This window comes from Poecile atricapillus, chromosome 10, assembly GCF_030490865.1.
Source record: "Poecile atricapillus isolate bPoeAtr1 chromosome 10, bPoeAtr1.hap1, whole genome shotgun sequence".
Classification (NCBI taxonomy): domain Eukaryota; kingdom Metazoa; phylum Chordata; class Aves; order Passeriformes; family Paridae; genus Poecile; species Poecile atricapillus.
This window is the reverse complement of record NC_081258.1, coordinates 13,009,164-13,035,468: the sequence shown is the minus strand read 5'-3', so window position 1 is coordinate 13,035,468 and position 26,305 is coordinate 13,009,164. Positions and strand designations below refer to the sequence as shown.

Here is a 26,305-nt window from a genome sequence, read left to right as displayed (position 1 = left end):
TGTTCTGTAAAGCTGGAGGGGAACACTGAGTTGCAGAAAATTTGTCATAAGCATAAGGTCACTCATGGACCTAAAGACATTTGAAAACTGTACTGTCAATATAACTAAGAATAGAAGCTTGGTATTCACTGAAACATTAATTAGCTGTTGTATCAGTCTGTGGAGTGGGAAAGGATACAGAAAATCACAAAGAGAATTAAAGGAAGCTGATTATTGCTTTAAAAAAACTTTAGATACTCAGTTAACCTATAATGCTAACAAATGTTCCTAAAACAATGAGTAATGTAAAAAGGGAGAACTTTAAAACATTGCATTAATCCTACTTAGTACATATGGAAAGAAAGCAATCTGAAAAGAAAAAAATTAAATAGCCAGCTTAATTCCAGTTTCCAGGCTGGGTGCATTTTAAAGGGGAGGGTGATGTAAATAAGCGTCAGAGATAGCAAAGATAAAATTAATTTTTATAACCCATTTTTCAATCCTCTTTAGCAGTAGTTGCAATGTTTACAACTATTATTTGCAGAAGCAAATTGTTATTTTTACTTTTTCATTAAAAAGACAGCTCAGAATTGCATTAATTACGCTTTGTGCTTCTTGTGCAAGATCTTGGGTAGAGTGCCAATGCTTCCCAGGTGGAGACTCCTGACCATATGTTCTGCCTCACAGCTTCACTCCCATCTCCCTCTCCTCCCATTCACTCTCCATTTGTGATCTGACTGGGCAGTCTCCCATTTAGTTTGCAGCAGCTTGTTTATTTCCTTGATGGACACCTTTGCCTCCAGGCCACTCCATCCAGCCAACAATACTGCAAGTGAAATGGTCAAATCACAGCAGATGTGTCTATTCGTGTCCCCGGCTCCTGCCTCCCTTGCCTGGCACTGCCGCAGCCTCCTTGGCCTGTGTGGCAGCTTGGGCAGCTGAGGAGCTGTGTTTGACCCTTTCCTTCCTGTACTTCCTCAAAAACTCACTACCCCTGCTGCATCATTCTTCACCCTAAGATGTGTTTGTCTGACTGCAGCACTCTGCAGCCATTGGCACTTACTGCTGCTCTCCACCAGTCAGAGCACGGGCCAGCACTCCGACCATCCCGGGTTTACCCCAGAGCCAAAGTTGTGATGGATTTACTGTTTGTGCATATGAGCTAGAAACAAGTGAGAGAAGGGCTGGGGTCTTTTCCACCAAGCTTTGCTAAAATCCTCCATTTCAAGTGTCTGACACAAGTAACGAGATTAGAGTTAACAGTTTGGGGGTTTTTAGATCAGACAATGCTTTTTGTTAAAATCACTTCTAGTACAGTTGTTGTTCTCTATCTCAGTTACCTGAGACTTCTCATAAAGACTACAGAACCAGGTGCTGTTGCCAAATTCACCTGTTCTTCCACAAACCCTGATCTGAATTGCTGAGTCCCACTTTGGATGCTGCAGCCTGAGCTCCCCAGGGCAGTGTCCCTGTGATGAGCCCCCTCCCCAGACCTGTCCTGTGCTCTCTGTGTGGCACCATCTCAGTTGTGTCCCCTCAGCCCCAGATCCATGTGGCAGCAGGGAGCTCTGCTGGGTGCCTGAGCTGGGCAGAGCAGGGAGCCACAGAGGAGACACAGACACAATGCTCTGCACTCCACAGCAGCAATTCAACTTTACACAGCATTCATGGTAGGAAAAAGCTTCCATCTCTGTGAACTCACCACCCATTAATTATGGTTTTGTGGAGTTCTTTTTCTAGTACCCTCAGCATCCAATTAAAAGGAAAAAACAAATTTCTTCAAATTTTCTTCAAAAAAAACCCTCAAAAGTACATAGCATGAGTTATTTTTTTTCTAAGACTGATTCAGCAATGTTGAATTCTGTCTGCAGCATTAGTCTCCTATGTCTGTATACATGCAGTACCAAATTATTTTTAACTGCATGAATTTACTACTTTTTCTCCACAAAAATCCCATACATGTCTCTCATCAGTAACTAAAACTGTTGCACAGTAAAATGCCTACTTAATTCAAGTAAAGCTAAACCACTGGATCTGTCCTCATTATTGCTACCACAAGTCACCAGTTATTGCTCTTTGTGCCTTAAAACTCATCATGCTTAATAATTCCACAGAACTCATGGGATGAGCCAAGGTGAATAGCTCACACTCAAAATTCATATTTTAGAAGTGTCTGCCACAATTAAGTTTTTCCTAGCAAAAGCCAGTCGTAATTTAGTATATTGTCATATACTGCTATAACCCACAGGGCTCAAAAACATTCCTATTCATTTTCAGGACTGGTAGACACCAAGAAAAGGCAAACCTTGTCTTACCAGAGGAGCAGTTATCAAAGTTGAGATCTCCACAGAGTACATCAAAAGCCACCAGCTCCTCTGGATTGGCTGTACTGGAGGAGGAGGTAGATTTTCTGAATTCAGACAGCCAATCTTGAAGCATATCCAGTTGCTCACATCGAACAGTAGTGTCTCCTGTGGCAATCAAACAACCGAAACAAGGAGTAAGACCTCCTGTTAGAATGTTACTCAGCCATGTATGAGTTGCTGAGTTATTGGCAGACATCCTGAGAAAAAGGCTGCAAGATAAGAAATGGTGTGGCCAGAAGTGAGCTCACAGTGCTGAGTGTGTTAGGAACTCCATTAGGAATCACACTTCTTGATGGTTTTAACTCTCTCCTTCTGGAACCAGGCACAACTTAAGAAATCAGAAGACAAGTTCTCTGTGCTGCAGACAACCACCCAAAACAATGATGTTTCTTGTCATAGGAGAATCTGATGCACTACATTTATAATCAAGAATTCAGAGTTAAAACCCTGCTTCAGACAAAATTTGACAGTATGTTCTAGGGTAAATCACTTGATTTATCAAGTGTAAATAGTAAATATACATCAGTGGCACATTCAGCTTACTGATACTGTAGTAGTCCATCTGAGGAAGGGTTTTATTTATAGTCAAGAGGAGAATGCCTAAACTGAAAGTATTTTTTCATATTTTTAAAGGTACAGATTTTGGTAGGCAGAAATTCAGAAATAAAGACCCAGATTTTTTTCACCAGTTATACATGGAAGGGAGATTGATTGATATACATGAAATTGATTGGTTGCCAAATGAAACCATCTGACACAAAACAGCTCTTTAATTACAGCAACTAGCCACACTTAACTTTGAGCACATCAGGTGACATGAAGTCTAATAAAAAATGATTACTGTCTGTCTCTTACAATGATTACAACAAATCATTTTGATATGGACAAAGGAGCAGAAAGATACATTCTAGAAACAATTCTTTACCATATTTTCTTTCCTTTTGTTTTGTTTTCACTGTCCCTAGAGTTAACAGCTACCAGCTGCTTGTTTCAGACTTTTAAAGATAAATCAAGTGAGAACAACATTAATTTTCTCCAAAATAAAAGATGTGTTTTTAAATGCCAGAATCAGAAGGAAAAGCAGTGAGCCCAAAATTATTTAGTCTGAGTAGAAATTTACTTCAACATAATTTACTACTTTGTAAAATCTGTTTAGTTATGTATGTCCAGAGCTGCTTTCAGAGGCCACTGTGGAGATGGTGAATATTTAAGTCTGCACTCTCACAGTTTATTAATCACTCATCTCAACTGCAGCTGTCACCAGAACTCTTTAGAGACTTTTAAAAAGTGAGCTCTGCAGCATTGGCACTGTGACTGCATTAGCACACACAGGCTCCAAGCACTAGGGCTTCACCTTCCTATCACTATTACCCTGTGAAAGGCTGGAACTTCAACATCAGCTCAGGGCAGGAGTGAGCAGGGAGGTGTTAAAGCAGCAGTTAAATACAAACAGAATCAGAAATGTTCAACCAGGGATTATTCGATACAGTGCTAAATAATTAAATACTGAAAAGACCATGACTAGGAGAAGAGGGTTTTAGGTAGGTTCTGACATTGACTCATCTCTTCAGGCAGGTGATTCCAACAGCAAAAAATCTGATCTTTTTCTTCTGTTTGTGTTACTCCTAACAAACCTTCACCAGCTGAGCTGTAATATAAAAGCAGATGTGTTTCCCATATCTATTCCTTAACCTACAGTAACCTTCTAGTTACTTGTACCTCAGGTTCCCATTATACCCTACTCACATAGCTCGGGAAAGCCCCTGCTAAGACAGCACAAGAAAGCCCCACCGTGAAGATGGAGCTAAACAAAAGCACAGGAAATAGGTCACATGGAATAAATAGAGCCTGGAGCAGGTGACACTCACTACAAAAGGTGTTCGTGACTAACAGATCCATCCTGCTTAGCTAAAGATGGGCGAAATCACAGAGTCATGGAACGGATGAGCTTGTGAAAGGCACCTCTGCAGATCATCCAGTCCCAGCCTTCTGACAAGGAGGGATCACCCACAGCAGTTGTCCAGTCAGGTTTTGAAAATCTCTGTAGTTGGAGACTCCATAACCTCTGGGTAGCCTGTTCTGGTGCCTCATCATCCTTGCAATAAGAACCATTTTCCTGTGTTTAAATGGCATTTCAGCTTGTGCCCAGCATCTCTTGTCCCATTCCTGGACCCAGTGAGGAGAGGCTGCCCCCACATTCCTTGCACCCTCCCATCAGGTATTTACACCTGGGAGAGAGCTCTCTCCTCCTGAAGAAGTCCCAGCTTTCTCATTCCTGGTGAAGCTCATTCAAATTCATGGACTGTCCTCCTTTTGCAGCATCTGAATCTTCCTCTCCTGTCTCCTCTCCTTAGGCTGTATGTTTTCTGACCTGCCATTGTTTCCTCATAAGACAACTTTTAAGCATGGTGCTTGTTGACAAGAATGCAGTAAAATCTCATACCCCACAAAGTCCCAATTATATAAATTACTTCATTTTCTAAGATGTGCTTTTACATTCCTGAATGGCCAAGGATTTCTTACTAATTTTCTCTGAATTATCCATCTGGAATGGCTTCACCAAATGAGAAATAAAATAACAGGGCAATTACCACATGGGCATAAAACTCAGGCAGCAACCTGTCCCAGAACAGTGTGAAAAATACAGCAAACACACTTAATTGAAACACAAAAAGGTAAAATTCTCCAACAGGAAAATCTTGAGGAAAACAAGAGATGCACAGGAAAAATGATGTTGTGTCTGATAAGATGCATAGTTGTTACTAGAAAAGCATTAACTGCATAGTGACATTCATCTCTCTCTGAGGATGCTGAGCCTTTGTAACAGCCCTGTGCAGCTTTTAACCTCAGGGCTCGACAGGTAAACAGCAGCCTTGGAGCTCTGGGAACATGACTTTCATCTGTCTTTACTAAAGTGTGGACTTGTGACAGCCCAGCATCCCTGACTATCCCCACTAGAGGTCATAGAAGTAATTGCTCTTCAGGGCACTACTGGGAGCAGGGGCATATATTCAGCTACATTTCCAGGACACAAGATGGGATCTCTCTAATGAATTACTTCAATGTAATTGTTTTCTGAGATTAGTATTATCCAGCTCACTGCAGCTCTCAGCAGGTACTGCATGTATCCACATGCAAAAGGTACTGCTCAGACCCTGGTCTCAGCAGCTCCCAATGATCATTTGCTTTGGAGATGAAGATAAGTCAACTCAGCAGACACCTAAGTGGAAGAGAAGCCAAAGTTGCATTCAGCACACTCAGGGGAACAGACAGTTCAGTAAATATTAAGAGAACTAGGTAGTAACTCCCAACAAAGGTTCAGCATCTTAAACACTCAGATAGAATCAGTGATCTGAGTGCCACCAGGGATTAGTCAAAGAACACATATTTGTGCTAATTGCTCTCCACTCTTTTCTTCAGTAACAGGCCTGGAAAAATGCACATAATTGTGTCGTGACTGGTTCCTGCCGTCAGCATTTCCAAATTCTCTGAAAGCTCTTTTCAGCGTCAAATTTTGTAGAAGGATGAAAGGGTAATATGGGAAACTTCAGCCAGCATAAATAAATACCTCACCTTTGTTCATTGTAGAATAATCATACTTGCCCTTTCCATTCACCTTGAAAACACTTGAGTGAACCCCTGGCTTCAGTTAGAACTCAGGCAAGTATTATGTACTGACTGTTCTATTCTGAAAAACATTGGAAGGAGCACTATGGTTGTAGGACAAAGCAGACACAGTCCTAGTCACAGAAAATTAAAATATCTAGTGGAGGCAGTGCAGTATGGGATATATTGGCAGAGAACCTGGGGTAGAAGAGCAAAAAAATCTTGCAAAGTGTAGGATGTTAAGCCTAATTACAAGTCAAAATTGTTTCCAAGTCACAAACCAGAGGCTTCAGTTCAGCTGTGAGACAGGCTGTGTCACACCCAGCTGTCTGCAGACCCCTGCACTTGTAACAATCCAGGGTATTAGAGGAAACCAAATAAACCATAGTAAGAACAAAAACCCAAAGGAAAGAAGTCCCCTTTTATTCTGCTGGGTTCCTTTCCAGCTAGGTCAGGTCCCCAGCCAAGCACAGCACAGCCTAGGACAGCTGGGGTAGCACAGCTGGGAGGAGGGGGAAGGACAGGCTGCCCTGCTGTGGCTGTGCAGGCCCTGCTGCTTCAGGAACATCTGGAACCACTGCCTAAGGATGCTCAGCACTGGAGCTACTCCTGATTGCACCACCACAATTTCAAACACTGAGAGCTTTCTCAGTGCTGAGTTCTGCTTCAGCTCTGTGTAGGCTTGGGAGCCTGAAATTTGGGCTAGAGAAGTGTGGGTTCCCAGCAGCTGAGCTGCCAATGGCTACATTCACACTAAATGCAGAACAGGGATGGGAACAGGTTGTGAGATAGCATCCAGCATCACTTGAACTGGGGCTGGAGTAGCTTGAGGCTTACTCTGTACTGATGGCTTGGTGGGGTGTCTGAGAGCCGTGGCGCAGTGCGACTCGGGATGCGGGTGGATTCAAGGCAGCAAAACCTGTCCAGAACATTAATCACTGACTAATCAACAGACATAAAAGAACCATGTAAAATTAACAGCCCCATGGAAAATAATTACATCAAATCTCATTAAAGGATCCCTTAATTTGTCACTGAAATGCAACTGTTTCCACAGTGGAAATAAAGAGCTTCTTCATAGCAGCAACCAGAACCAGGCAGAGGAACCAGCTGAGAGGAAAAGCTACATCTAATTCCAAAGTTTCTTGAAAAAGTTTGAGGGTCAGGTCTGAACAAATAGTAATTGCTCAGCACAGAGTTGAGCCAGCACATACCTTGAGAAAAGCATTAGAAGCTGGTCCCTGATCATAAGCAGTTGGATCATTTCACTTTATACCTATGTAAGTATTGGAACTGCCAAGTGTAAGTTTATGTATCCTAGAAGGGAAACCAGGTTGCACTCAGCCTTGTGTGATTAGATGATTTAAATGGCTGACCTTTTAAACACTGCTTGTTTTTATAGTTACACATCTTTACATCATTATACTGGGTTTTTGGATAATTTGTTTAATGCATGAATGTTATGAATCAAATGATGCAAATCAGAAAGCACAGCTCTGGCGAACTTACGAACTTTAGTTTTCCATTTCATTACATAAACAAATATGATATACCTAGGGACAGACTCTTAAATCATTGTCTGCTCTATTTGAATGTAGTTTGAACCATATAAGTCTAAAAATATGAAGCAGGAAAACAAAAGGTTGTGTTTTACCCTTGAATAAACTTTAGGTTGATTTTGAAAATAGAACATTACTTTTCCTTTCTTCTTCCATCCCCGCTCTTTAATATTTTAGGGATTTCACAATGTGGCTATCAAGGACTAACTGAGAATACATGACTAGGTAGTAAAAAGGAACAGGACTAAAAACTAAAAACAAAGCCCAAAAAACTAAACTAAACTGGAACAGCAATAAATCTCAGTTCCACAAGAGCAGTCTCGCAGTACATTACTGTAAGTTAAAAATAGAAAAACAGAGAAGGATGTTACATTGTTAAAAAGTAGCTGAAAAATTCATTAATCTTTTTTAAAACCATTCAGTGTCTCTAATGGACTTGAGGGACTGGCAGTTTAGTTCCCAGGTCCGTGTGTGGCTGAGGCAGGGATGGAGCAGCAGGACACCCCACACGGGTTCCATCCACGTGCAGCCCTGCCCTGCCTTGGTCCCAGCACATGGGCTGTCAGCAGCCAGTCTGACAGGGCTGTCCTGCTTCCAGCAGCCAGGAGCACAAGAATCTCAGTCATATTGAATAAATGAAGGGTATCCAACCCTCTGGCTAAATAAAATGCTGATCATACTCAGAGTAAAGGTCTGTAGATTTGGCTTTTATAACTACACCCACTCTAAGTACAGAACTGCTTTTAAACATATGACCAAGCGAATTATCCAGTGAGTATAGTAACTTGCTAGTCATTTATGGATGAAATTTGCAGGTCAAAAGCCAGAGAATTTTGGCTTTTTCCACCAGAAATCAGCAGCTAGAATTACTGTCCCAACATGTATCTTCTGATTATGCCTCAGTCATGTACAAAGAAATTTTTGTTTACATGCTGATACTCACAGAATGGGCTGTTAAATGCTGTTGAGTACCAATGGTAGTAATGTACTTCTAAAATACCAACATTTGGTTAAGAGGGAGCAAAGAGAAGTTCCCAAGGGATAGTTTTTTGTTAGTGCTGTATAATAATTACTCTGAGACTGAAGAGGTGAAGGGTTGGGGACACTCCTGTACCCTTCTTGACACTGCACTTGACTGTCAGAAACAGGAGGGGCAACACTGTGGCTCTTGTGCACAGAAATACCACCCCAGACCTGGAAATAGTGACAAACAAAGGTATGAATCTTGGGACAGTACCTGCAATAGCTTGCAAGTGAGTGCAGGAAATGTATCCCACAATTCTTTGGTCCTGAGGTGTACTTCCCACTTGCACCTGGAAGGGAAAAAATAAAAAGGTGATTAATGGAAGAGCTCATACAACTCTACTGCCAAGCCCATCTGTGCAGCCTTTTTTACCATTCTTTCCAGCCAACTCCATTTTGAAACCAGAAAAAACCACCAGACACACACACCGAGGCTTACTGGTCTTACTTGTGGCCAGCACACACTGACCCTTTGCACAATACCATGTTCAGTGTTTGGATTTTGATCTGCAACACATAAAAAATGTTACTTTCTGCTGTTCTTCACAGTCCCACTGGTTCCCTGTCCCAGCTCTCAATCCTGTGTGATCCAGCCCCACCACTCAAGTGCCTTATGAAAGTGGCATTACCAGCAGCCTAATTCTTGCTACCTGTGTATGACTAGAATGTAAAAGGAAAAATGCCAAGGGCATCTTGGGGAAAGGATGAAATGTGAAATAAATATTGGGTTTGATCATGTTTTCTCCATTCCACAGTAAGTTTTGGATTTTGATGGATTTTTTACATTCTTCTGCAGAGGTGTTGAGGGCCTTGGTGTACCTCAGCAGTGTTTGCATCTTTCAGCTCACAGCAGCAGCCCCCATGCCCGTCAAGCAGATAAAAACCACTATGTGGAATCCTGTTCTTACACACGGAAGAGGAAGAGCTTCCAGGGAAGCTGGAATGTAGTATAATTCCTCATCTATATCTTAAGCTACAATCCCTTACAAATGTACTTGCAGGTAGACACACAAGCAAATTACAATCACAGTGTGGTTTAGGTTTTCAACTCTATTGAAAATGTTGGCAGTTCAGGACTTAGCTGCAATTCAAAATTCCCAGTGATAAGTGGATAAGTTTTGGATTGTGGCAAGAAACTAGTTTGAGTTTTCGGTTTTCTTGTTGATAGTTTGTATGGCAACACTGATTAAATTAAAGAAAATACCCACAGAGGAAAGTTATACCCAAGGCTCAGAAAACACCACCACAGATGACTCTACTTCACAAGGCTAGACTCAAATTTTATCTGACACCTCTAAATAACAAGCTGAGCTCAATTTCATATGGACACAATTCTGTCAGCTTGGTTGCTTTTCTTGTTTTTCAGCTATTCAAGAACCATCTGATTCATTTTATAACTGAGAAGGCAGCTTTGCAGTAAGTGAATTTAGAAGTCGTTTGTACTTAACAATGCCTTGTTAACTTTGAGGATTTGTGCCAGCCAGGGGAGTTGGTAATAAACAACTGGCATTATTCTGTCCTCAGTCTGTTCAGTCCTTTTTTAGACAGTTTTACAAATGGATATTGATGGTGTTCTTATTGCTGTTCCCATTCAGCTAGCCTGCTGCAGGGAGGCAGAGGGACACAAGGCAGGCGCAGGCACTCCCTGGTGCATCCACCCCCACAGCAGGAGATTCTCCTGAGCTCCCAGGACTGCAGCAGTCTCTGAGGATGGGCAGCTCTGCTGCACGGCTGCCAGGGGCTGCTGCAGGAGCTGCACTGCACAGACCTCTCCCTCCAGCTGCCTGAACATCTCAGTGTCACTGATGAATCATAAGGAGCTTTCTCTCCAACTATTTTGTGCAGCATATGCCATTCCAGTAGAACAGTGGAAAACACTTTATTTCCTCTGCTGTCTAGGACAGGCACGTGAATGAACCATATTTTCCAAACTTAGTAATTCAAAACCAGGGTTTCTCTTCAATGCTATAAAAAACTCCTAAACTATAAAAAAGTCTCCACTTGTTTGCAAATGTGCAGTGTTTCCTGCAGCAGGGGACAAGTGTGGATGTAACACACCTTTCAACAGCATCCACCATAACCACTCTGGAAGGAAAATATTGCGTATAAAGTGTTCTGCCTTAGCAGGAATGTGCTCCTTATAATCTCCTCATTGGATAAAGCAGATGAAATCATTCCAGTGTTTCTATTCAAAAAGCATAAAAGATTTAGGCGTGAAAGCTGAACATCCAAACATAAATTATAGCCCAATTGAGAAAAAGAGTCAGCTCAAACTGGCTTTAGAATTTCTTGTGCAGCATTAATGAAGTGCCTGACAAGGCCTTGTACTCCTCAACCAACTTGTGCACAGGATCATACTAATTTCCATTAATCATGAATAAATGTGTGCTCTTCAGTGTGCCTGTGTGCACAGATCTCTGCTGAAATGGACTTGGGATCTTTTCCTCTCAAAGAATTGTAAGGAATGGCCCAGGATGAAGTCTGGCTGTGCTGTAAGGAGGGGGCTGAGCTCAGCAAATGCCCACAGGGACAGTGCCCAGGCTCTGCTGGAGCACACAGCCCACGGGGAAAGCAGAGGGGCTTTCATAAATACTCTGTTAATCAAAAAAATAAAGCTAAAAAGCAAGAGCTGAAGACATTAACATAATTAGAATTTCCTTGGAAACTGCCAGCATGGAAGTGCCTCCAAAGCAGCTCATTTCCCAGAGTCCACATTTTCCCCAACTTTTTTGACTTTTAGGGGTTTGTAGTTTCTTTTGAGAGGCAGTACTGATGGCAACCACTAAACTGAGTGTATATTTGGTGTATAATCATAATGGAGGCAAATATTTGTGACAACTACTAGGACAGTAAATAAATACCTTTTCATCCTCCTAGTCAGTTCCCAGCTACAGTAGAGGCACTACTGTATTAAACACAATCTGAAGTAAAATAGTAAAAAAACCTGTTTGTTCAGTCTAATTTGGTATTTCACAGACGGACAAGGACTGTGGATCTTGCAGACAGGAAACCTACTTGACCTCTGAAATACTACAAGCCCTATAATTCTACAGAAAAACATTCTTTTGTGTGGCCAAGTACTGCAGCTATTTCAGACTGTTGCATTTTCCAGGGTATATTATGTGGTGGTGACTGGGCTGGGGCAGCGACGTGGCACGAGGACAAGGCCAAGCCTTCAGCTCAGCCTCCAACGTGGACCTTGGCAGGAAGGCTCTACTTCCACCACACCAAGACAGCACTTCACAAATATAATTTTAGCTGCTTAATACAGAAGAAACATCCAAAGTCACATTTACAAAGAAAAGATATGTAAACAAGTAAGCCAGAGTGGCTCTGCCACCATAAGCCTGACTTAAGCTCACCTCAGTTGCTCTACATTGGTAGCTGTGTGTCAATAACACATTTATTGAATCATCCTTCTGCAGGGACCTACTTTGGGCACTGCTTTCTCAAAAATCATCATACAGGCTTGTATGGTTGTGCCATGATCCATTCCTCTTTGTGTATGGAAATGTAGAGGAGGATAATATCCAAATATAAGGTCCTAATGTATTAAAATATTTATTTTTAAATTATAGGAGGAAAAATGTATGTGATGACCTGTTAAACTCTAGTGTTACCTAGACGTAAAATTAAATCTGACAGAACCTATTTTTGGTTTAATGAAGTGTCCAGTTATATGATTTTCACATTTAAAAATTAGCATTTTTCACAATTATGCTGAAATATGCAAGATATATTCCAATTCTCACTAGATTTGCAATAATCAAATTAGTCAAACATTGAGAAGCTAAGAGTGGATTCAGATCCCTGCTACAACACTGACCATTACAATTTGTTTGCTCTCAGGAGGAGGGCATAAAAATCTCATTACAGACGGGAAAGAGAATTTGTACCTTAAGGGGGAAATCCTATTAAGGAATCCAAAATGCCAGTTTCTGCTGCTGCATATTTATATTTTTCCCCTACCTGTAAATGAAATAAATAAGTGCAAAACTGACCACTCTGAATTTTTGTTTTTCAAATGCTGGCTGCGTCAAGCACACAAAAGTACTTTGCCATCAAGTTCTTTTTATTAAAAGATTTCATCTCAACGCCACAGCACATTGGTACAATCTGCTGGAGAGACCACGCTGGGACTGTGCTGTGCTATGCAAGACTGGGGATATTCCTAGAATTGTTTTGCAAAAGCTTGTTCTGCATGACTGAGGAGTGGTCTGTCCTCCACTGAGATTGTTATCAGGTAATAAATGGCTCATGAAAGAAATCAAGCCAACAAGGTTATGGCAGAAAGATTCTTGTTGACAGGAAAAAAAACCTAATGAGTACAAGAACTGAAATTTTAGAGCCACAGCAAGGGAAAATAACTTTAAATTTAATCACACTGCTTGCTATCATGGGAATTTCCTGGGCTAACTGGAAAATCTTGCACATCTCATCTTTCCCATATGCTACCATAGTAAATATACAAAGCTGCAAACTTGACAAATACCTTGTCTCTTAAGAGTTTATATTTACAGACATCTGCTCCAGCAGTGCAAAACAATTCTATCACATCTGGATGTTAAGAAAAGCATCAACAGATACTTAAACAAAACCCAAGAGAACACTACTTCAGTACTGGGGCATTTCTTTACCACCTTGAAAAACAGCTTCAGATAAGTCATTGCTGTGTTAGTAAAACATTCAAGTGCTTTGAAGGAAATGCTCTTTAATGATTAAAACTTTGAATTGCGCATGAGAAATCTCACTTGATTAAATCTAGAGTCTCAAATACTGACCAATAATATGTACACAAAACCAAAATGTTTGTTATGAGAACTTAATCTTTAGTGACATTTTTTAGAAGTTTCACATTGCTAGGAGGGAACCATTCAAAAAATATGCAAAATAAAATAGTTTCTTAAATGTGTACCTTCCAAAACAAAGGAGTTATTTACTTACAAGTCCAAGCATATGCCCTTGCCTCTTCCTTCAGGGGAAGCAAATCCTGGCATGCAAACCAGATGAGAGGTAAAATTTTGGCATACTCATGGAAAAAGTCCTTCACAAAGTCTGTCACCCCAGAATCTCCATGTGGCCAATGAAGCCAGAGCTGGGAAAGGTAAATAATCTGCCTGTAACACTGAGACTCCTTAAGGTAAATTGGGATCTCCACAGTATAGCTCCAGCTTCAGCCAAAATAGTTTAATCACATCTTGGGCAGTAAATGAGCAAAAACATCCATTTCATTCACTTAGGTGACCATGGAGGTGTCAATTTTGTCACTGAAATAAATGTGAACCACAGTACTGCTCCCTGCATTGCTCCTCTGAAGAGGATAAGTCGCCTCTTAAGGATAAAGTACAGAGCTTTACAGGAAATGAATTCACAGTCATGACAGGAACCACACTAATGATGTTCATATTATGAAGAAAAACTAACCAGGCTGAAAGCACTTCTGCATGCTCTGGGGGGGAAAAAAACCCTCTCTCCCTAAAAAAAAGTATGAACATGGCATTTGTACAGAACATCATCTGCACAGGGGCCTTGAGTAACTCTTTGTGCTGGAAATAAAACACCTCAGACAGAGAGTAAGTGCAGGGCACAGAAACAGAATTTACAGTCGATGTGACTTACTCCCACAGAAATATTCATCTTACCATATGTAGCCAATATTGTTTAAGTTCAAGGGAAGCTCCCTTAAAAAGAGCCTGAGATTCAACTGAGTGACTGTGGATAAAGATGCACAAGGAGGGGTATTTCCACACACACTGCAGGGTTGGTGCTCTGAGACGTGCTGGTAGCAGGCTCTCTGCCTCCCCATTTCCACTGCAGCAGGGATGTCTTTATGTAATCCAGTGCAATTATAATGAGTTAACAGTGGGCAAGGGAAAAGAAAAAGTGGAAAATACAATTTGTTTTCTTTCCCTTACAATATTTCTGTCATCTTCCAAATTGTATCAACTGCTCCTGGACTTTTTTCCCATTTCAGCAAATTTCCAATACAAGCAGGAGAGTCAGCATTAAGAACCTAACTGGAACAGCCAAACTGTGTCCCAGTCCTCATTCCTGCTACTGTTAAGAGAAGATGTCAAGGAGAACTTGCAGCTACTCCCATTCCCACTTCAAACATTCCTGTTCCACAGAGATGACTTGGATTAGTCATAACTCCCAAGAAAGATGTATTTTTGGTTAGCTTAGGCATGGTGCAAAAACGTCCATCTTATTTTCAGTCCTGTAACAGCTCTGCCTTTTGCATTCAGAAATATGTAGCAGCTTCTAAAGAAGACACAATAGTTAAATCTCTAATTTATAAATATGTTATTTAAGTATATTGAAGAAGTTTAAAATGTTAAGAAGTCAGATCAAAACTGTGAGGTGCTCTGCAATTCTTTCTAGCTACATTTGCACTTGATTATTTCAGAATCCTATTTTTTCCCACCTGCCACATGCAACAATTACTGTTCCATGAACTCAGAGAATTTGTTATTTGGCAAAGCTTCATTAAGCTTACATGTGAGGGAAAGTGGCTGTAAATTGGTGCCAAAAATGAAGGGCTCTTTCTCTTCTGAAGAGGATAAAGCCCACAACTCACATTTTCTCAAATCTGTATTTCATTCTGCACAACAGTTTTTATTTATTCCCATTAATGAGGGGGGGAAAGGACTGTGATTAATAACATTAATTATACCAAAGGAAAGGAACATGGTACAGTGCCATGGTAGAGTATTTTTGTTCTTTTTTTAAAAACTCTCAATGTATTGGACTCCATCCAATTACTGCATTAACATTTTACAGCAGAAACTCAGCATGTGGAAAATGTTTAGGTTACCATCCTGCCTTAAATGGCACAGCTTTAGAATCATCTAAACAAATTTGTGAGCAGCACTAGACATTTCTTTTATACATCTTGAGATGACTGTAGGTACTGGACCACTGATCAAGGACAAGAAAATCTAAGCACTGAGAACTCCAGGTGTTCTTTCACTGGGGTCAGAAAGCAGCCATTCCCCTTTTCTGTGCACTCCTGGATCCAAAATCTTCCCCTCAACCCAGTGAGGAACTGCAGCAGCTGCCCCTGCACTCCCAGGAACAGCACACACAGCCTGGCCTGGGACAACAAAGGCAGCTTAAATTACCCAAGCAAAATGCATCTGCATCAGAAATATCAAAAAGGAGAATCACAGAGGTTAATTCAGGGAACCCTCATTTTCTCACACAAAGCAGGCTCCTCGAGAGGAGAAAACAGCAAAAACTGTGCTTCAAAACAGTTTTGCAATCAGAGCTGCTGCTCCTTCTACCATCTGTTACCACCATATCAGCTCTTTGGAAAACAAGTTGAGCTTTGCACACAAAGCAAAGGTTGCTAGGTTCCCTTTAAGCAATGAATAATAACACGTTCTCTGCACAATTACTGTGCTCCCTGAGAACAGCCTTCATTTTTCAGAGAATTTGAAAAGTAAATCTGTTAATAACCTTAGGAATTAATATTAATTAAATGCAAGTTCTTCCAGAAATTTAGCAAAATACACAAGACATTCTTTTTCCTTTTGATTTTGAAGAACGCTATTAACTGTTCAAACTTCCCACATCACACTGTAGTTTTGCATTATGTTCACATACTGTGTTTTAACTTAGAATTCTTATTTTTGCTAAAATTGACTCTCTTGGCAGATGCCAAAGCCCAGAATAGTTTCCTACTAGGAACAGTAGGAAGAGCACCATGCTCTTGTATCTCCCAGTGCCATTGGGAGGAAGAAGCTGCCAAAACCTCTCAGTCAACAGCCATTTTGGGAATGATGCCTTTTTCACTCACCTACCTCTCTGACTCTGCATCTACATCTCTTGGATAGTTTAGATTTACATTACTGTTACAACTATTACAAATTAAGGATAAGAGAGGTGAAATTTGTCAGCAAAAGTGAGTTTTTATTATATTGCTATAGATGGAAAGTATGGACAAACTCACCACAGCAAGTTAGGGATGCGTTCCATTTTTGTCACACTACTGTCCAAAACTTACACAGCATCCCTGGCACAGCATAACTAAGGCTCCACACTAGAGCTTCTGTCTAAAAAGGGACATTGACATTTTGAAACCCTCTAGTAAATTACAGACAAATGATGCATTACACAATTTCTGCTCAGCACTCATTGAGACCTTTTAAACTTGATTTGACAATGTTGATTTGTAAAATCAACACCTGGTTTCTGAAAAGGATGTGTATTTCATAACTGCCTTTAAATCCATCCAAATGACAGTGTATTACCATTATGTGTGTGTCAAACCTGCAGCTGCAGAGGAGCTGAGAGTGCTGCAATCTGCACCGTGTTCCACACAGACCTGTCCAAGGCAGCTTTGCAGTGCCAGTCACCAGCACAGCAGCTGTGCCAGGCCCACTTCCCACCTCTGCCTGCAGCAGACACAAGGGGAGGCAGAAAACCGACAAAGTGACTCCAGGGCTCTTCTCTTCGGCATTTTAAATTAATGTGAAAAGCCATGCTAGAACAGAGAGTCACGGCAGAGTCTCCCAAGGGCCCAGACTGTCAAAGTATGAAAATGGATTGACTGATCTATGTATTTGCCAACTTGTCCTCCGAGTCTTTAGTGGCAATAGGAACAATGGTTTAACACTTCAGACATGAAACTGTCACTTGGGTGTGACATTTCCCCCCTTCATATAGACTATTTTTTGCTGTGACCGTGTGTTTTTTTACATGCCAATGAGACCCTCAGATTGGAGACAAAAACACTGGCAGAGTTTGAAGAGTTCCAAGTGCCAAATGTAAATCAGCCCTCCAGCTTTGCAGAAATGGACTTGACACAATGGCTCCTCACAACTACATCATCCTCATGTCTTCATCCTGACCTGGGAAGCATCAGATGGAAAAACCAGTCTGATCTCTGTCAGGAAAATGCCAGCAGTAGCACCTTTTGTGGCTCCATCCTTAGGAGGAGAACAGAGGCAGACTTCCTTTGCATGGGCCTCCAGAAAGCTGTTAGGTAGCATGAAACTGTGCTAATAGCCTTTGCAATTTACTTCCAACTTGGTTCCTTGGTTGTGACACCCAAGGTGTTAAGCCACAGTCAAATCACTTTACCTTCCTGTACTTTAGTTTCTCCTTCTATTAAGCAGACATTGACCTTTCTTCATTATGCACTCTGAGATGTAGGAATGAAAAGCAGTAGGTAAGAGCTGATTGTTATTACAGCTACTAATAATAATCCTTGAGCTCTCTAAGTCTCTCAGGTAAAATAATTTTGTATGACTAAGCAAATCTCTCAAATCCTTCCAAATCTCTACCTGAACTTTACCATCTAGATAGTGAAGACAGAGTAGGAAAGACAAGGGCAATGGAAAATAATTTCTTACTCACTGGAAACAGTGTCCATTCTAAAATAAAAACATGTGCAATACACTTGTACCAGGGCAGTAGGGATCTGTTTTGTGTCAGAGTCCCCCAAAGCAGTTTTGTCATTTTCAAATTATTTCAACTTTCTTTAAATATTCAAAAACAAGCCAGGCTTTTACTTACTGCATGGAGTTTTTGTCTCTGGAGTCCACACCCACCCAGTTGCTGACTAAGCACCACATCAAGAAAAAACCTCTAAACCTACTTTACTTCAAAGACAAAATTAAATAATTATTCCTACTCTATGTTGTTGCTGCCATCAAATAAATTACCTATGTATAATTGGCCATTTAATGTACAGTTAAGAGAGAAAGTAAATTCATGTTAAAATAGACTTAGAATGAAAAATATTTTAGGTATGAAGAAAAGTATATCAGAATGACATAGACAGCAAGAAAAAAAGTCTTATGGTGGGTAGAATTTTGTTATATTCAAAAGAATGGAGTAATCTTTGGAATTTCATAATAATTGGCCTCTATTCCCTGCTCAACTGTAACATTATTTAACAACTTGGATCCATAATTAAGTTCATCATCCCAGTGGAATCTTGAAAAGAGGCTTAATTTTCTGCAAGAGAAATGGAGACATTGCAGCCTGCCTAGTAGGGTGGCAAATCAATGACTCAGCAATGGGCAGTTAAAAACAGATTGGTTTTAATCTCTTAATCCCCAATATATGCATATTTTCAAGGGTAGTCTTTGTGACCCCAGAAATATTTATACTGCACAAGATCTATGTTCATTTTTTGCTTGCAGCAATTTGTGATGAAAAAATAAATTGTTGCTGTTTATAAACATGTAAGAGTGCAACATAGAGAGCTTAAACACAGTTTTTGGAAACCTGCATTCAGATAGAGATTGGCTTTCGTTTATGTCAATGTACATGAAATACTGAACTATTATCAGAACCAAAAAAATTGTAATATTTGGGGTTTTTTTACCACAAGTCACATTACCCAAGGTTTTTGCTTTGGTTAAAAACTACAAACGGAGTAGAAAGCGCCCCACTGATCCTTATTCACAATCCATATTCTTAAATGACTTTTGTGGAGGACTTGTGATTAGAAAGTACCTATAAATTGAACATTGGATATACTTTGCCAATATTAGAAAAGAAGTTCAGGATTTAGTTAGTGAAACCCATTCCAAACTGTGACTAAATCACAAAATCTGAAATTCAGTATTCTGGACACATTAAGATCTTTCCAGGTTTGGGTCTACAGACTTTGATCTCTGGCAAAAAGTTTTGGTCCTTAATTAATCACAAATTAGAAAAGCCCACTTTCCAGTTTAGAAAGAGCTCAGCCAGATACTCCCAAGAATTAAGCATGAACAGCCACCAGGTCTTGGAAAAGCAAATCATTGCATGCAGACTTTCATTTCTGCTTTTCATGATTTACAGACATAAAACCCCAGGCCTCCTGTTCTCTCTGCCATTAGTTAATTTAAGTAAACAGTGTTAATAACATAAAAAAGCTCTGTACTCCCCAGTGTCCCAGGCACGTTTGTCTTGTTTATTCTTCTTCATATCTCTCCTTGCTAATTCTTTTGCAAGGAAGAGAGCGGAGTAGCCATACATTTCACTGCAATTCTTTCAGTTTTATCATACTGACATTTAGACTTTTGATTGTCTTTTGATTGCCAGACAAACACACAACGAGCACAAGCTGGTTTCCAATGGTAATGCCCATTGTAATGTACTCATGGTGTGAGGCTTAGAATTAATGCATTTTATTACAGAGATTTTGGTAAAGAAAGAAATTAAATATCATGAAAACCACTTCAAACTTTGAGTCTTGAAATTATATACCTGAGTTATACCTCCTTATTATTTCAGACACATCCATCATTTTAACACAATATTCAGGCTACAAATCCCATGAAGATTATATCTATAACCCATTAGGTTATATCAGGAAATATAAATCTGAATATTGCCTCTGTTGAGGGCTAAAGAAATGAGAAAATAATGTAACTTTATAACTTGCCACATATACAGAGTCTTACAGCTTCAAAAAGGCTCTTACCTTGAGAAACAAAGCTCCCTTGGAAGCCAAGGAGTCCATTCCTCTTCCATTGGGGTAACAGTGATAGGCAGCATCCATAACAGGATAGCGGCTGGCAAAAAGTAGACCACTGTTCACAAACTTAAAGCTACAGCAGCCATGGCAACTGTAGACCCCAACATCATAGACAATGTATTCAAAATAGTGGTGGAGCTGCTCTTTCAATTTCTCCGCAGCTCTTTTGTCAAACACTTCCTGCAAGCACAGAAAGTCCAGGTTGGCAGGGAAGAAAGCAGAGATCTCATGATCAAAGGTCTCATCTGTGTGTTTCTTTTTCCGCACTGAAGTCTTCTTCATGATTGAAGCTTTGTAGAGGAGCTTGTTGTTGACAGCGCTTTGGTCCACTGTACCATCTCCAACACGGACTTTGACTAGGGACTCTCGTGAGGCAGAGCAGCTATCTAAACTCCCAGAATCTCCTTCCTTCTGTTTGTGGTTTGGTGTTTTTGAGATCTCTGCATCACCTTCCAGAGAGGGCTCTGCTGGGCCACTGGCGCGAGCCTGGCCGTTGACGGCGTCTGTTTCTGTGTCGGACATGTGGCCATTCTCCTCTCCATTGATACGGACAATGCAAGTGTTTTCTTCTCCCTCATGTGGCTCTCCACTTCCACCTTTATCTTCTCTGTTCTCCTCGCCGTTGTTCGAGCCACAATTGTCTCCCTTGTACTCCATTGATGTTGTCCTTTTGATGCCAGCATTAACAGTACGGTTATCTCCAGCCTGGGGGGAGACCAGGCTGCTGAAACTCGCTGCGCTGATGGATGTGTTGGTAGGAGAATCTATGTATATTTTAATCTGTGGCCTGCTCGCCCCATTTCGGATCCTCCGGCCGATCTCTTTAGCCCTGGCCTGTGTGTTGAAAACGTTATTAAATCTTGCCAGAGAATCTGGCAGCAGGCAAACATTAGCACTGCCAAAGCAGAAGCTTTTCCCGCTCCCTGCAGCCTTCCATTCAGTGAGCAGTGTGGCTCCATTGGCATGGTTCTTGTCTTTCAGTCTGGAGTAGACATAGGGCCTTCTGACTGACTGCAGCGGGGACCAGAGCAAGAAGCCAATCAGAGCGAAAGGAAGAGAGGCCACCAAGAGTGCCAGGTAGATGGGAGTGGTAATAATGATGCAGAGGGCGTGAAAATAGCATGGGTCATCTGCTCTTTGACGTTTTTCATAGGTGGTTGGAACAAAAGAGCCCACGAGCCTGTCTGCTAGCCAGTAACATGGGAAAATCAGGCCCCAGGAAAAAGAATGCAGAACTGACAGAAAGCTGTTGGGAAATGGAGAAGTGTATAAAACCATTGCAACTCAATTATGACAACACTTCAGGGCCTACTACATGATGTCACTGTGTCAAGCATCCATAAGAACACTGGGAGAGGGCTGGGGAAAAAAGGTCCGGTCAGGAGTTTGATTTTTTTCAGTGAGAGTCAATAACAAAACTTTAAGAGCACCATTTCACTGTGTTGGAGTAAAAATGAAACAAGGCCACTGTTTTCGTCTGGCTTTTTGGCATCTGTATCTGTCAAAGGATGTCATTGTTCATTGGGGGCTGCCATAATGAAACTCTCCAGAGGCAAAACAGAAATCTGCAGAAACAAAAGACAAAACATATTGGAAGTTTAAGTAACACTTATTGGAAGTTTAAAGCAGATTGAGTTTTTCTCATAACAATTAAAGGCTTATTGCATATAGTGTATTTAGATAGAAACTGGAAAGGTTAAATCAAGGGAGGATTTTGGGTTTTTTTCAATTATTAGTTCAGCATAATTTTACCAATCTTATGCAACATGTTTGAGTTCAAAGAAATAAGGCCAAGTCAAGTGCCAAATAACAAATGTTTGGCATTTACTCATTGCCAAAGGCATTTTGGGATGCTGGTAATAGAGGGGAGCCTGGCAGATTTGTTTTCCTGAATGATTTTTAGGATTCTTCAGTAAAAATGCTCAAAAGTGACTCTGGCATCTACATATCAGATAGAAAAAAAACATAATCTAAAACCTATCCAATTATGTAATTACCATTAGGAAAGAAAAAGCTCTAAAGAAACTATTCTGTTCTATTGGGTGCTTAAAATGCTTTTTAAAAGCCCTATTTACATAATCACTCAGCAGACCAGAAAGATTCTTGTTTACAGCAGTGCTAATGGTAAACAGAACATCATGTTTGGGATCTGTGAAGTGAGGACAGACTGCAAACCTTATATTCCAGCTTTAAGGCTGACAACCTTCCTGGTGAAAGGTGTAGTAGTGTTGCAGAATATAAGGCAAATTTGATTTTTACTATTATAAAATAACACACCAGAAGAAAATACAAAAGCACAATGGATCCATAAAAAATTGCCTAATTAGGTCTTCAGTAGGTGTTTCCTTGAGTATATGATGACAGGATGTTACAACTCCCTGGGGAACATGAAACCAAGTGACAGTTTTGTAGATAGAGCAGTCAATGCCTGCTTGGTGATGTGCTGAAGTAAGAAAAAAAAAGAAAAAAATCAATACAACTCTTGCCAATTCTTTTATGGACTGCAGTATCAATAATCTACAAGATAAATCTGCAAGATAAAGCTGTCCAGCAAACCATGAAACATCCAACTAAAACAGCTTCACAAAAGCAATTATCCAGATTGTGGGGACATACTGTGTAAAAGGAACTCATGCTTACTGTAGATCCAACATACTATTGTGTATTCGTAAAAATGGAAGAAAAAATTAATGCAGTCACAAATCTTTTCATGGGACAAGATTGCACAGCACATGTCATGAGCAAACTGGTTTGGACTGAGGTTTGTTTTAACAACTTTTAGCAAGAACGTGACTCTTTGTAAACACTGAAACTTGTATGATGGAGCCACATTGGTGACTCCTACACTTCCTCTGCCTTAAAAAGGGAGAGTATCTTTCAAAATTAGGAGAGTTTTTGACCAGGTGCCAGCTGCATTCTTCACTACCAGCCTGCTGAAGTGAGGAGGCAATAAGGATTTGAGTACACACTTGTATTCCATGCATTTTAATAGAATTCCAATAACTCATGACACAGAAGTACAAAAATTCTGATACCAAAGCAAGTTTTAAAATATAATAGCTGGGCAAAAGGGAAGAGATCCATTAGCTGCATGTCCTTTAAATTTTTGCATATTGCGGACAGAAGATACAGACATGTCAAGGTCCTAATTTAAAAGCCTCTTCTTGCAAGGAAATTATTATCTTGCCTTATTAAACTTACAGATGAAAGCAATCACAAGACTTCCCAAAGCTCTGTTACAGACTCACTGGCACACACAGAGAAAAGTTTCCTACTCCATGCTAGAAAATCCTATGCATGCTAGTGCCTCAAAGCCACCCAAAAAAAGAGAATTAAGAGGGTCATGAGAGACAGATTTTATCTCAACAAGATCTTAAAGGGTGAGGGAAGGCACCCTGTGAGTCAACAGGAACTTGGAAAACATGACGTCAGTAACATCTCTCCTAATGCAATGGTTTAGATGGAGCCTAAAGCTAAAGTGCCTAATTCCTTGTGATGAAGGGTATTACTTGGTAATCCAATGCTTTATTCATAGGGGTTTGAGAGATTAAGGGAGAATTTAAGATGTTGCAATGAAACAGATATTTTTGTATGCTACAAAGACGTAAACTGCAGCCTTGTTTGGTGGTTTTTATTACTTTGTGAGTGTTTGAAGGCTAAAAATAGACTTTATTTAATTTTTTTTATGGTGGCAGTATAGAACATCTCAACCTTAGTGATAACAAGACATCAGGCAGAAAGGTTTCAAAGATTTTTATGATTATAATTATGCCCAGAAGTATGATAGAGACATCATAGATCAAAAGAGATGTTTCTAGCTCCAGCATTGCTTGCAAACTAAATAAAGGACAATACAAGCCAACAAGTGATAAGAGAAACGGAAGAAAAACAACGAATCTTGCAATAATAAGGTTATGAGAACAGTCTAGAAATGGTCAGAAAAGTTTTAACTTCCTTTTGCTTAGAAACTAAAATACACTTTCAAATTCAGACAACTAAAATTTCTTCAAAGGTGTTAGCAATATCAACTGTATTTTTAAAACTATAAGTAAACCACTGGCAGAACAGTTACTTATTTAAAAATAGAAATAAAACTGCTGAAGTGACTAACTGATTTGGAAAGTTACCCTATGGGTAACTTCAGATCATAATTTACATATATTCATTAAATCTAGTGTTTCTTGAATCCCGACAGTTGGTCTCCAGTGAAAATTGTAGAAACATTTATCTAAAAATGAGTTATAGAAAAGCAGTTTATTTTAGGCTGTGGGTTTTTGTTACCTTGATTTCTTTGTTATCATTATAATTTGAATCAGAGAAAACAATCTTACAAAAATGGTCCCACTACACCATGTGAAAAAGAAACCTGAGCACAGGTGAAATTAAGATCTGAGGTGGCTGGGGGAATTCTCACTCAGGCTCTGACGTCATTCAGGCTTATTAGACAAACCACAACTTCATTTTTGCTTTCCTCATTGTTCTCATCTGGTTTTCCTCCCAGACACACTTCAAAAAATCTTCCTACCTTTATTCAGTGTCTTTTTCCTGATTATTCTTATGTATGCTTTTAATTAGAGTCTAGTTCAACAGCTAACTAACCTTCTGGAAAAAACCCTACTCTGAAAGGCCAAAACCACGTGAACTGCTTTCCATGCTTGATTACATGACTGTAATTACAGAGATGCAGCCATCTCAAGGGGTCAGTGGGCTCTAATGAAGATGTTTTCTTGTTCCCCTGTGATCATTTCACAGCCTGATGTTTTAACTGAAATCCTGTCAGCCTGGTTAGGAATTCCATGAAGGAGCTCACAATGCAGGCTAAGGGAATTTAACTAGAACTTACTGGCTCACCTTAACCTCCACCTAAATTAGTAACAATTTAGAGCTTACGAAAATCTTTGTACAGACTTAGTAAAAACATGGATCTTCTTTGGTATGAGAAGCTGAATTTGGTGAATCACTGGTAATGATGAATAAAGCAGAACCCATTCAAACTAAGGATTTGGCAGGAGGAGAAGGGAAGGAGGACAGTGATTTTGCAGACTTGCCATTGCAATATTCACTTATCAGTTTCTGCCTAAACTCTCTCCCCTCCTTCTAAAGAAGGCAATCAAATACTGCCAGGCTGCTCTGCAGCTTGTCTCTTCTGTCCATAGGCTGCCATCAGGCAAGAAGTCAGTATGAACAAGATGGCTAACTTAATTGAACGAACCTGTAAAAACCAAAATACTAAGGAGTGTGAATTTTCAAGTCTCACTGAATACCAGTGATGTCAGCACTTGAGCACATGTCTGCAGAAAAAAAAACCCAAGCACCTCCACAAGTTCAGGGAGCTGCTGAAGCCTTTTTAGGGAGTAGACTTGTGATGATGCAATCTCTGTTTGAAAGAAGGAGGGATCAAGCACTTGGGTTAAATTTTCTTAAGGAGTCCTTGTAATCTCTCTGCATGTTTCTAAAAGCTGTGCATTGAAGGAGATGTGGTGCTGTTGTTAACCACAGTTTAAGGGAGCTGAACCAGGGCTCGGAGCCCATTGGTCACTCAGTGCTGGAGCTGGATCAGCAGTGACCAAGGTACCTGTGGTCACCAAAAGGACAGGAGCCATCCTCTTCCTCTGACAAAAGACTGGCTGCAGCTGCAGAGAAACTGGGCTGCTTGGTGCCCTATGTACCTCCTCACCCCAAATGGGAACTTTTCTCTCAAAGTGCTGAAAATTTGTTTGTGATCACACTGTAAAACTTGCTCTGAGCTTTACAGTTACGTGGGCCATGGCAACTGATTCTCTCTTCCAAAAGCAAATCACTTGATTTTGGTAGTACCAGATCACATTCCTAGGCCAAAACCCATACCCACACACCTTCTGCTACCTAAGTAAGTTGGGTTATGCTTTAAACTTAATAAAATATAAATTCAATTATGTTAATGTGTGGAAACACAGGTGAAAAAAAGATCTAAACAATTATAATTCATTTAAAAACATTAAAACCGTGTCCATTTTGTCCCTTTTTTCTTTCAAAATGGATGAATGCATTATTGCAGAAAACAATCAGCTTTCATATTCCTGCAAGCAACACTGAGTCTACCCTGACACAACAGATTATACTTGCTCAAAACTTACATCCAGAGTCATAACTGCAGAAGGGACATATCACAGCTCTCAAGCCTAGGAGAGGTTTTTCTTTACTTCACTCATACAAACTGCACTCCCAACAATGAATGCTGTGTTTACACACCAGCTGTACTAATTGCTCCCTGGAGGCCTGTCCCAAACTCAGAGAACTTCACCAATCCAGCGCCA

At 40.3% G+C, this 26,305-nt stretch overlaps 1 protein-coding gene across 1 annotated transcript in view; it reads right to left on the bottom strand.

The window, feature by feature from the left end:
- Positions 1-21,360, bottom strand: part of SMPD3 (sphingomyelin phosphodiesterase 3) — a 30,457-nt gene extending 9,097 nt beyond the window's left edge. Inside the window, exons 1-3 of the mRNA XM_058845516.1 lie at positions 19,956-21,360; positions 8,748-8,823; positions 2,295-2,450 (exon numbers count right to left, since the gene is read on the bottom strand). Coding sequence (XP_058701499.1) covers positions 2,295-2,450; positions 8,748-8,823; positions 19,956-21,287 — 1,564 coding nt within the window. The 5' untranslated portion in view covers positions 21,288-21,360. The remainder of the gene's footprint in view (positions 1-2,294; positions 2,451-8,747; positions 8,824-19,955) is intronic.
- Between the last annotated feature and the right edge of the window lie 4,945 nt (positions 21,361-26,305).